Source organism: Mesoplodon bidens, assembly GCF_964165515.1.
Source record: "Mesoplodon bidens genome assembly, chromosome: 4".
NCBI lineage: Eukaryota > Metazoa > Chordata > Mammalia > Artiodactyla > Ziphiidae > Mesoplodon > Mesoplodon bidens.
Genome location: NC_138160.1, coordinates 67,958,352 through 67,971,857, shown reverse-complemented (window position 1 = coordinate 67,971,857; position 13,506 = coordinate 67,958,352). Strand labels below are relative to the sequence as shown.

At 37.9% G+C, this 13,506-nt stretch overlaps 1 protein-coding gene across 3 annotated transcripts in view; it reads right to left on the bottom strand.

Annotated features, from left to right (window-relative positions):
• VCAN (versican) overlaps nucleotides 1–13,506 on the bottom strand; it is a 115,160-nt gene that overhangs the window by 51,584 nt on the left and 50,070 nt on the right. For 2 of the 3 annotated variants that reach the window (XM_081232754.1, XM_081232755.1), the window contains exon 7: nucleotides 10,199–13,183. The exons of the other annotated variant lie outside the window; for it this stretch is intronic. In XM_081232754.1, the coding sequence (XP_081088880.1) occupies nucleotides 10,199–13,183 (2,985 nt within the window). The remainder of the gene's footprint in view (nucleotides 1–10,198; nucleotides 13,184–13,506) is intronic. 3 annotated transcript variants of the gene reach the window in all.

The window sequence follows — 13,506 nt, the reverse complement described above, 5'->3', positions numbered from 1 at the left end:
CCATTACAATTATTCTGAGACTTTAAAAAACATATATTTCAATGATAGTTAATTCTACTTTCCTCCTTACTTACAGATGCCAAGGTTCATTTAACATTTGTGAGAAAAGCTACACTTCCCAAAACATGATCAAAGACCACAGTTTCACTCAGGGGAGACTAAATTAAGCATATATTTTTTCTTCCTTAAAAATGGTAAAATACAATTTAAACTTGCAGAGGCTTAAAGCAGCCCCTTCCCCAGGAATGTCTATATTTCAGCCTCTGTCTGAGGTCAGAAAGCCTTTACTTTACCAGTAGAATTCAACATTCTCTAGGCATCAAAATCACATGCATTTAACAATACAGATACCTAATATTAAAAATAAATAAATAAAGCAAATTTAAGAAAAGAAACAAAAAGAAAAGTACAAAGGCCTAAGCCTTATCACTAGAAATTGAGATTCAAATTATCTGGTGGAGGATGGGGTAGTGGATATTTTTATCTGGAGGCTCCCTGGTGATTCTGATATAGAGCCAAGGTTGAGAAGCAGTGTGAGCAAAATTTATGCCCTGGGAGATTTCTTGGTGCTCCTCAAACCCCTCTACAGAATGGCATCATTGTTGGCCAGCTGGCTGATGCCTGGTTGGTGCTACTCTGGGTCTTCCTGAGTAAAATGGATGGCTGCTCAGTGAGGGGATAAATGCCCAGAGTTTCCTGTGAGATCAATTCTGAGACTTTGCCTGCTAAAAGGTGCCGCTTATATTAACTTACTTCATATTACCTTTATTTTTCCTTTTATTAAAGCAACCAACTAACCTTTATTGCATACTCTTGTTGCTTACTAACTATTTCAAGTTGCCTTCCCAACTAAGCTATGGATGACATTATTTTCTTTCCTCCAGCCACAGAGCAGCTTGATTGAATGACTTTATTTCAACAAGCCTTTAAAATATTTCCTGGAGGTGAGTGTGAAGAGATGGGCAGAGAATGTTTTATCTGCAGAGAGTAAAATGGTTCCCCTATAGAGCAGAGCAGAGCAAGATAAGATCACAACATAATAAAAAATGATAATTTTAGTATATTCCATTGTACTCTACAAAAGCATACATTAGTATATTTTCTTTTCCCTTTCTCAACTTAGAAAAACCACTATGCGCAGCATACAGCCAAAGAAACTAACTCACCCTGTGAGACGCCAGGAATACTGTGGTATTAAAATGAAAACATAAAGTCACTAGAAGCCAGTCAAGGTAGTGTGTGCTGATTATATACTGGGTGCAAGCAAGTCCGGGTATAGTACTGTGACACAATACGTCAGATTTTCATAGACACGGACGCTGAAATACAATTAAACTTTTCCTCTCACTCCACAGATCCTTTCTTTCCAGTTTCAGATCTCCTACTTAGACTTCAAATTATTCATGGAAAAATGCTTTATATATTATCACAATAATTCTAGCAAGTATTTAGAAGGTTCACCATAATTTATTTTCCTCCCCCAAATCAAACCACTCTTGTTAAGAATAATTACAGCCTTCATGCCAATAGATCAATGTTTCCCTCCTGATCCATACTCAAAGTCTAAACACTGGCATATCTCTCTAAGGAGCACACTTTCTAATGCAATAAAATAGGTTCTCAATTGTCCACATGATGCCCTAGGTTGAAAGAATATTCTACCTTTTCTATTGCCTCAATTGTGTTATTAAAAAAAAATCAAAGTACTTCCATACAAATGAAAAAATATATACAACAGTTTTCACTAAAACACATCCCCACGCCCTCAACCAGGGCCCCATTCTTGGAATCCTATCAATAAAGCCACTTATTCACCAGCTTTTCGATTTGTACGTGACAAACTGGCCTCAATGAGGTGCAATGTTATAAATTTTGTAAACTGACAAAAACAGGTAATGCCTTTTTCAAAATAAATTGTTCACTTTACCTCATTAAAATGGAACCTCACAAAGCATTTCTTTTTCCATTTCTTTTATCCCTATTGCTCCTCTCACCACACGTCTCTCCCCTTGGCTATGCCCCTCCCCTTCCCCCCCCCCAAAGATCTGAACACTGTCTGGGCCCGTGAATACATTTTTTATTCATTGCACAAATGAATGATCTAAGAGCTATTAAGAAAGAAGAATGTAATCCCTGTGTAGAGAACTGGGGGGTTTCCTTGACAACAACAAAAAGACAGCAGGGAATGCCCATGTTTTCTATGAATATGCAAGAAGAGGCCTGGCCCAGCACCTGGAAAAATTTGTAAAGAATTCGTAAAAAGATCTTTTCTTTGAAACAAAATTAAATTGGTAGTTATCAAAAATCACAAGCCCAATTTTCACACATGAAAAAGAGCAGAAAGCTAGTGAATTCTACATGTAGATATTATAGAATCAATACTATAACTATATTTAAATTTTAAATAAGGGCTGCAGCTGCTTCTGATTTGCACCCAAAATGGCATCATCCTAGACAAACACAATCCATAGAAGATTAAAGTTTTAACAAGCTCTTGTAGTTAAGCAGATACTATAGTATAATTATATTTGGCTCCCTGGTATAAATCATCTTGAATTTTAAGATAATTCCATTTTTAACCTATTTAATACAAAACAGTCCAAATCTTCCTACATTTAGAAGTTCAGAATGAAATAAGTGCTGAAGCTGAGAGGGAATTAATTTGTACTAAGTCATTGCCACGTGCCAGGCACTGTGCTTGGTGCTTTCTAGTCACTTAAGGAGTGTTAAATGTGTGATGTGTCTGCCACCATGACTGGCAAACCCTGGAAGAGATCCTTTCTCCTTTAAGCAATATGGTGAGTTTGTAGTATTAGCATGTATTTTTAATGATATAACAACTGAGGTCTATGGAGATCAAGCAATTTACTCAAGACGAAACAGATCAGAAATAACAATGTTGACCATGAACCCAGGTCTGTTTCCAAAGGTTCTTTCCACTACATCAACTGCGTCTTCCATGTATCCCATGGAGCAAACCAACTACTTATCCGTGGTCGTTCAGAATATCACAGACAGAGTGTGCTTCAAAAATCCAGTTCTAGTGTAGTACTTAGTGTATGGCAATTATTTGACTATTTGTTGAATACGTGTATATTATATATATGTTTGGATACATATATGTGTTTATATATACATATAATCATCTTTTTATTTCATAATCCCTGTGGTTTGGAAAAAAGAGTATGGGTCAGAATTTAGGAAATATTATTCTTTTTATACAATAATCACCACTACATCCATCTTACTGGCAAAAAATTCTGACAGAAAATTTGAGAAATTCCTGGGTCCGCATTGCCAAGAATCAAAGGAGAGACTGACTCTAGATTCCCCAACTTACAGCACCTGCTTCTGTAATATTAGTGATTCAAATTTCACTTGAATTAAGATATCATAACCTATAGATCACCGTTTAGAACATGCAGCCCACTCTTTAAAGAGTAGTTTTCTGTCATTTAACTTTACAAGTGTGTAACTCTGAACCGTGATACTTCATAGGGATGTATTTTGAAAAGTTCAACGTATTTAACTTACAGAAGACACTATCTTTATCAAAAAGTATCAATCATTAAAAAACAGAAAAATGTGAGAACAATCCCTCCTGAGGAAGCTGCCTGAATATCTCTGGTATCCATGAATCTGTATAGGTTTCTAGGTGAATCCTAAGAAGGCATTCATCTTCTGAAGGAGGGATGCCCACTCTGTCATCCCAGCCCTATCTGGAAAAATGCCTGATCGTACTTGGGGCTCCTTAGCCCCACTGGTGAGCCTCTGTTGGGAAGCGATTGGCTAATAACTAGTTTCTGGTAATTTATTTTTGATCTACCCCTCCAACAAGGACTAACTTATATATCTTCCTCCTCATGAACTATTCTCTGAATTCCCTGCCTTCATTGATTCCTTCTTTGCTGACCTCATCTGCCATTCACAATTAGTACCTCATACCAAGTGTGTAATTATGTGTTTCTGTACTGTAATTATATTTGATTGTGTTAATATTGGCTCCCCAAAATGCACTTAAAATCCTTGGGAGCAGGGCCTATGGTTTATGTTTAGTTTGTGCCCCTTTTAATTCTGTTAAAGAACAAGGCATGTTGTAGCTTTACCTGAAGAGAACCCTTGATTGACTGCACTATGCTGGAAGACAGTGTGTGCCTTTCTCTAGAGGTCACTGCCAATAAGAACTAAGTGGTATCTGCCTTTGGTTAACGCCCTACCTCAGTAGTAGTTTTGATAATAGCAAGTTGTAATTGCAAATGCCATTTTCAGAAAGAATAGGCATTGGTTCATGTTAGGAAGAAGACAAGTTCCTTCTAGCTATCTATGGAACATCTCTTTTATTAGTAAAATTCAACCTGTGAGAAATACAATTTCAATTTCTTAAATTTTTCCTTGAGATTAGTGGGTTAATAAAATATTTATAGAGCATTTAAAAATTTGAGAGTCGGGCTTCCCTGGTGGTTCAGTGGTTAAGAATCCACCTGCCAATGTAGGGGACACGGGTTCGAGCCCTGGTCTGGGAAGATCCCACATGCTGCGGAGCAACTAAGCCCGTGCGCCACAACTACTGAGCCTGCGCTCTAGAGCTTGAGAGCCACAACTACTGAGCCCATGAGCCACAACTACTGAAGCCTGCACACCTAGAGCCCATGCTCCACAACAAGAGAAGCCACCGCAATGAGAAGCCTGTGCACCGCAACAAAGAGTAGCCCCTGCTCGCGGCAACTAGAGAAAGCTCGGGTGCAGCAACAAAGACCCAACACAGCCCAAAATAAATTAAATAAAATAAATTTTTAAAAAAAGCTTTAAAAAATTGAGACTCTATGTATGTTTGCATGTGTGTCTCTATGGGAGACACACGTGTGTATGTGTTATACATACAAAATATTTCACTTAGGAGGACTTTGTAAAAAGGTAACTTTTGGTCTGTAGTGCAGCGTTAAGCTCATTAATAATTTAGAAACATTAAGGTCAATTCTGTTTTTCCTACTATAGAAGCGAAAGGAAGATAGACAGTCTCTTCTTTTTTCACTATTTGACTAATAGAAGAACTCAATCCTTTTCTAGACAGCCAAGAAGAAATGGGGGAAGCCATCCTAATTCCCTGCAGAAAAAAATGTGCTTCTCTGGAAGGGAGCCACAGCTGGAGCCCAGCAAAGGGAACCACTCAAATGTGCAGGCACCCACCCCACCCACTTTCAGGGAAGTGCTCCAAAATTCTGCAGGAGAGAAACAGCCCAGAATCAGAGCTACTGATTTCAGCATGCTGTTCTCTTGCAATAGCAGGTATCTGAATAGCATACACAGTGTCCCATATTAGCAGCAAACTAAATATAAGCCATCTGCTTTTAAACCAATAGAATGCCAACGAGAAGCCAGTCTTTCCAGAGTCTATGTTCTTTCAGAAATTGATGGACAGGGTGGCACCTGAGCCAATAGAGAGTCATTATTCCTGTGAGTTCATCAGGGGAGAGAATTGCCTCACTACAAAAATGCACCAAGGAGTGCCAAGACATAGACCAGTGCCAAAGTGTCAGACACAGTGTGCCTCCCCTTGCCCATCTGCGATACTTTCCCTACTTGCTTCACAAATTATCTCTGAGGTTTAAACATGATAAAATATGTAAAAAGTGGTCTGAAAGTATCAAGCTCTAAGTGTGTGCTTGATGACTTTGCTCTGCACATACTCTGACATGTAATTATCTATGATTTTGATTACACATAGGTATCAATAAGATTGAAGCTAGATTTGCTTAATTTGTTTTATATGGGATCATACAGAGTTATTCAAAGGTAAAAGTTAATAAATGTGTATCATTATAGTGATAGATAGATAGATAGATAATTAGGCCAATTTAGAAAATGTTTTTACTTAAAAAAATCAATTCATTCAGGAATTAAATGTTGCTGCTTATTTTGAATTACCTACCTAGCTGTGTTCTGAGGTACATGTTACTTTAGAAACTGTCACTGGGGGTGAGGGAGAGGTCCCAAGAAAGTGGGCCTCCTGATACCCCCCTCAAACACTAACCAGAACAGCCACTCTTTTTATCTACTCAAAATATAGAGGCCCTGAATAACATTTTATTTGAAGAAAGGAATCTGATCCTATAATTAAAACTCTGAAAATAATTTTCCTACATAGTAAATTCTATAAAAATGAAAAATGTTATTTAAAAAAATTATATGAGGCTATCTTGGGCTAATATTACCTTTTAAAAAATGACCGTACAATCAATGATATAAATATTGGCATTTACCCAGATATCCCCTGTTCTCAGAACTAATGTCCCTTATTCTTTACCCTCTCCTCAACAGCATCATATTCAGAAAATAAATCTTTATCTCTATATACATTTCTCGAATGTACAAACAAAAATGCAGATGGGATTAATCATATGGGAATTATTTCTGAATGATGTCAGCAATAAAGTACCATAATACTCAATAAGGAAACAAGCAAAATGAACTCTAATTTAGAGGCCAAAATTATTCTTCTCAAAATCTCATTAATCTTTAATGCCATTTCATTAATAATTTTATCAATATTTAATATATATATATATCATTTTAGTTTAATATTGGCTTAGTACCTGTCTTACACTTAGATTTGGATAGATATAAATTATAAAACTAGCAAAAAGGAACACCTGGAAAGAAAATAATAACAAGCAGGCCTGACAAATAGTATGTAGTATACACTTGTTTAAAACTTGTTTAAAAAAACTAATAAGCCACCTATTTTAAGGTTATAACCATGAACATTTGCATAATAATGTTAAATTTAATATCTGTACACTTAAAAGTACAGTATATCAGTTTTTAAAAACATTCAGAATCCTGTTACACTAACTTGTGACATTTCAGATGATTTTGAGGAACATTCTTTAAAAAAAAGGAAAAAAAGTCCAGAATTGATAAAACTCTTCCTATGCCTTTAAATTCTATAGACTTCATACATGTTCACAAAGAAAACCTTTCAATAATTTTTCAAATGCAGGTGTGCAAATTACTCCTGAAATAGACAGGAGTCATATTTTCAGTATCCCCTGAACCACTGTTAAACCCACCCTATAGCATTTTTCAGCTCATAAAAGTTTTATGAGCTGAAAAGTTCCTTCAGATTTTGTTTAACTGCTAACTACAGTTGCCCTCTAGCAATAGCACCCTAAGTTGCTATTAAGATCCACTGGAACAAATATAACATAAACATGTCCTGCATAGCATGTTTTGTTTCATAATAGTAAAACTTTCTTCTAGAAAATCAAGATTTATATGACTTGCTGAGTGCAGCAAAAAAATTATGAATGCCTTGGTTTACTGTAGCATGCGTGGTATTTTTGCTTACTTGAATATACAGTATGTGTAGAGTTCAATTTTATGTTTACATAAAATTGAAAAGATCTATATAAATTTGTACATGTACCAAGGATTTTCCAGTTTGGAAAAATGTGCCTTAATACATAAAAAGGTTGGTTTTCCAGGCACATATGTATTTTTCCTTATTAATGTACACCTGCCCTAAAACTCATTAATTTAACATCTGCTTTAGGGTTTGCCCTTGTCAAAATGAAAAATCCTTGAAAAATTAAATTTCACATAGGAAACAAATGAGTATAAGTAAAGCAGTTGGATCTGAGTCAACCTCATTGTCTTATCAAGACAATACAGTGTTTTTATTCTTAAGGAGAATGGCATGTATAAAGCACCCGAAAAAGCCAGATAGATGAGGGGGCTGGGGTGGTGGGAAAGAGAGAGATGGAGGGAGGGAACTAGATAGAGACATGTCCTATCCTCACCCCCAGACCCCGCACCACTCACTGGAACCCCATGCCGAAGGAGATAACCAAGTATTCCCTTTCCACAGAGTTTTCTGACCCATTGTTATAAATGCTGAACGAAAATTAGTTTGAAGGGAAATCATGGTCACATGTTTTAAAAGTGGAAGAAAGAGGAGGAAACACCTAGTTGTGTTTCCCAGACCCAGCTGAATTAAGCTGACAATTCAGATGAAAATACATGCTTTGTATAAATGGTTTCTGAGTTAGGTTACTCAGATCCTCCATTCCATTTCAAGTAAGCATTTATAAACTTAGATTTTGTTTTTCCCTGATGACTGCCAATTCTTCCACGGAGATTGACTTTCACTTTTTCCATTCTGTAATTTGATCACCCTCACCTGAACGCACAGTTTCCCATTTAGAAGAGTTTTTAAATGCAGAACATTTTTTTTTTTTACTGTTTTCTATATCATTTGATTCAATGTAGTATCTACCCTAAGAAGAGAGTAATCTAAATTGGGAAAAACTTCTGTATAGTTAGTCATTCAAGTAATTCTTTTTAATTCTCAAATTAAGCGTTCATAGTAATCCCTATGCTTCTCTTCAATTCTTTCTTCTTCACAGTAATATCTTCTTGTCACTTTTCCAACCCTACTAACCGGAATCCTCATTCCCACTACTTGGCAGCTCTCCTTTTCTCTCCAACTCCAGCTCCAAGAGGCGGAAGAGGAATGTAAGAGAGAAGAAATATGTTATGGTTTCCAAGAAACAGCATTATTAGCAGGAAAATAATGCTCCAATCCTGGCCTCGTTCAATGGTATTGGGAAGTGGAGATTAACGTCAATATTCTGGGAGTGTATTCTCTTCTCTACTGTTCACTGCCCCACATGAACTTTTACACTGAGAAAGTTCTGGGTGATAGAAGCCAAGTTACCATCTAACAGCACTGGGAGCCAGCTGACTTGACATTAGAGCCACCTGTGCTCCCAACAGGTGCACCCCTGAGCGGGCTAATGAGGGTAGCATCCCTCTTAAGAAAAATGACACCTTGAGGGGTATAGCCCAACATTAAGAGAGAAAACCTGCTCAAGATCATTCTTCTAGCCTGACTTCTCAGAGCCAGGTCAAGGAAAAATGAGTATTTATTCCTTTAATCCACATATTAAAACTAAAACACAGCAACTTAACTAAAATCAATGATCTTAACTTCTAAATTAAAAAAAGACAAACAAACCTGAATAGATCTATTGAATTGCATACACTATGTATTGGCAATTCAGCTTACCGAATTTAGAAGATACAGTTGACTGACCTTTAGGAAGGAATAAGTTATGTTTGATGATAAAAATTGCAAGTATTAATCAATGTAAAGAAACAGCTTTTAAGAACTTTGCCAGAGAGATATATAAAATATTTGAACAGAATAGAAGGCACTGTGAATATTCCTAGAGATAAAATAACTAAATTATAAAATAAATAAAATTACAGCCTGGATTTAGGGAACAGAGGTAATGCTGACATATCCACTTTATGAAATTATATTTGACACAATAGATGACAGCATTTCCTAGAACTGAGCTAGATTGTATTTGTTCTAAATATGTAAAGCCTCATTAAAATACACAAGGACAGGGGCTTCCCTGGTGGCGCAGTGGTTGAGAGTCTGCCTGCCGATGAAAGGGACACGGGTTCGTGCCCTGGTCCGGGAAGATCCCACATGCCGTGGAGCGGCTGGGCCCGTGAGCCATGGCCGCTGAGCCTGCGCGTCCGGAGCCTGTGCTCCGCAACGGGAGAGGCCACAACAGTGAGACGCCCGCATACCACAAAAACAAACCAACAAAAATCCCCAAGGAAAACAGCTTGAAAATATGTTGAACTTTCTTTAAAATAACATTTAAACTACAGACCCACATTACCCACCCCAAAAGTTGTATAATAAACCTGCAAAAGAAAACCCAAAACAAACCTTTAGATGTCTTTTTATCAGCCCTAGGCATATGCAATATGGTTTTAGCTGTCCACAGTGTAAGTACTGAAGGTTAATAGTTAAAGACCAATGGAATGTTAACACAGTCTAGTACTACACTTGAGTAGTAACACATGGAAAGACACTGAAATTAAAACATTTTGTTCTGCATGTTCTGAAGTGATGTAACAGTGATGATTTGGTTATATTAGATGACAAAGCAGGGCTTCTTATGACTTTTAAAATAAAATAATATCTAACATTCTTCCAAATTGTTTAACATATTCTTCCAATTCTTGTACAAATACATGAAGCTAAAACAGAATTTTTTCACACTCCAGTTATCTTCTACTGGCAGCATTTGGCATGTTGATATTTTTTTTCCAAAAGTAATTTTCAAGATAAAATGCTGGTTGCCTTGACTGGTATGTCTAGAAAGCAAAGACTTACCTGTCTTGTTTTCTCTGACCTCTATAATATAAACATTTATGTCAGGGTGGAATTTTGTCCCTGCTGAGGGTTCTGGAGTGGAAAGTGCCTGTGGTCTGAAGGCTTCTTTGCCTTCCACAGTGTGTGGTCTTGTTGGCTGTGTGGCGGAAGGAGTACTTGAAGTTGTGAAATATTCTCTATCAATATCTGTTTCTGTTTCCTTGGCTACAATATCCTCAAGGGTAGTGGGAGGAACACAAGATGTTGATTCTCCAATGATTACCATGTCACTGGTTGTTTCTTCATCAGGTTCTCTGTCAATGAGAGGCGGCTTCTCAGTGGATGCTGAAGATGTGTGAAGTCTGTCTACTGAACTGAAAGCAGTAGTGATATCACTTGGAACCGTGGCTTTAATTGTTGAAACTTCTGGGAGTTCTGTGGCCTTGGGCTTTTCGAATAATCCTGAGCCTAAATCTGTATAATTTAGGGATGTTTTCTCTCTTTTCTCAGTAGTGGTTTCTTCTATAAGCTGGGTAACACTGGTGCTAAAAGGTGATACAAATGCTCTTGGACTGGTACCTTCTGTTTCATATTTTTGTTCAGGCCCTGGGCTTAAAGATACCTTTGGCTCCATGCTTGGTATTAGTGTTACCATTACATCTGTTTTTGCTTTGGGCTCAGTGACAGCACCAGGTGGATAAGACATACTCTGCTCAATTTTTCCAGTTGGAGTTGTTTCTAAAACTGGGACTCCCTCAGAACCTATCACCAATCTGTCTTCAAAGACTGTATATGCTGACCCATCGCTCTCTTGTTCATCCAAGGGTGAGGTTGTCTCCTTGGCTGTGTCAGCTGTAGAACTGGGAGGAGGAACTGGTTTCTCTGGAGTCTCTTCTTTCCATGGAAACTCTTCCTGAGTTGTTTCCTGTGTAATTTCTGTTCTTGTTCTTATAGTTTCAGGATAAATAGTAGCTTCAAAGTGAGTCTGATCAATGACATGTATGTCTTGAGAGGGTTCACCTAGAACTTCACCTTCTGATGGAGTGGAAGGTACCAACACTCCCCATTCTGCCTTGGGAATTACAGAAAGAGGAATGGTATGGGAAGTGTCTACATAAGTAGTAGGCTCCTGGGTGCTACTATAATTTAAAAATGCCGATCCTTCCACATCTGAAGTGTGTGTAAATTGGGGGACAGTAGATACAGGCTTAGAGACATCCATATCTTCTCCTTCATCCAAAGCACTTCCCTCTATGGTTGCATGAACAACTCGGCCTTCTGTGCTTGTGATAGGAGAAACTCTTTCTTCAGTCGTAGAACCTCTCAAAGTTGACTTTTCTGTGACACCAATTGACGTAGTTGGCCGAAAGCTGACTGTGAATTTTTTATGGTCTGTTGTGTCTTCCTCAGTAAACTCCTCTAATGGCTTTTGAGTACTATCTGGGATACGAGCGAATTCACCTCTTCCATCTTCAGTAAAATCTGGGATTTCTTTATCCTTTCCACTCACTCCCATAGTGGTGAGTAAGGCAGGCGGCAATCTTGGAGAGCTTGCATGTTCTGTGGACCCTAAAGGCTTTGATGCTGTATTATCTTCATCCAATGACCATTTTGATACAGTAACCACCTCCACATTTAAAGTGCTTTGGGTCAAATGCACTGTTGTAATACCCTCATCATACTTTGTGGTATCTTGATAGCCATCTGTTTCTAATCCATTTGGAGTTGTCGTAAAGTCTTTCTCCACATCTGTTGCCTCTGCTGGTGCCACACTTAGCTTTGTTGTTGTCAGGGCTGGGGAATCAAAAGATTTGGTCATTCCCACTGAATACTCTGTATGATTAATTTGCTCTGAAGAAGCTGTAGGGAGCTTCATTCCAGAGAAGCCTTCTTCCTCCGTTTTTCCTATAAATGAATCTTCGGTGATCTTTTCCTGTATTTCATCATCTGTATAAGTAACTGTTCTCATCTCTGGTCTTAGTGTTTCTGTTCTTTCTCTTCCTGTTTGTGGAGAGGGATAAATAACTGTGGATGATCCTTCAACTAGTCTTTTATCACCAGAATAAGGAAACAATTCTACTTCAGTATGATGCTGTGATGGGAAAGGTGTGGTGGACATATACTGGTCAAGAAAATCTTCAGTTATCCTACCATTAGTTTGTTTCTCTTCCCAGTGGTCCATGGATGACCCATCACTGTCGGGCACAGTTACAGGTGAAAAAATCGTCGATGCTGAGACTGATTCCACCTCTTCTAGTTGAGTGCGGGTGGTGTCTTCTGAAGTCTTTGATACTGTAATGACCTCAGGTATTTGGCTAAAGACCGAGGTACTCTGACCAGATCTAACTGTAGATGTTCTGTCTTCACCATCATCTTCTCCCAAGGTGAACCCATAGTGGCTTGTGGTCACTGATTCAGAGACTGTGCTTACTGCTTTCTTTTTAGTTTTGGATTCCGGGGTCATTGTTGTAGATACAAATGGCGTTTCAGGTACAGTGAATTCCTTGGAAGGAATGTGCTTTGAGATTTCCATTGATGTTACCAAGGGACCCACTTCTATTTGTTCAATTTGTGTAACTGATTCTCGTATTTGTATATCTTCCTTGACACCATCCCATGAATCAGTAGCATGATGGAAGATGACAGTTGTACTTTGGGGCACTTCCTCCTTAATTTCAGATATGTCTGGCTTTCCAAGAGGTCCTGAAGCAGAAGGTGAGTAATAGTCCATATCCCAAGGCTTCTTAGTACTCCCATCAGGCGCGGGTGATTCCATGGCTATTCTGTGTGTGATAGTTAGAGGTTGAACTGTGGCTTTCTGTTCAAAATTGGCTATATTTCCCACAGGAGGGAACTTTGTTGTAATGACAGGTAATTCGGTGATTAAAGGGACGATTGGTGTAGTTCTGTCGGGTCCCATTTGTAGTTCTTCCGATAAAGTGGGTGAGGCAGTTTCTGCAAGCATATTCAGTTCGATGGTTGTAGCCTCTGATATATTCTGTTTAGCTAGAAAATAATTTCAAAGAGTTGATTAGACAAGTCACTAATAAAAAGTTGTATGTCCAGTGTGTTTGTTAAGTGCTGTTGTGTACTTTGGGGCGACCCCAAAGTGTTTTCTGATGGAGAGGAGTCTAAAAACTATACTTAAATTAATCCGAAGACAGACAATTGAACATTTAATCATCACAAATGATCACTTGTTTTATATTGAAAGGGTTAACACTGCTTTTACCCATAGGTATGAATGACTGTTCTTGGCTAAGGGAAGTGAATACTATGTAGTTTTAAGATAAGGAGAAGTTAAACATAAATAAATAAATAAATGCAGA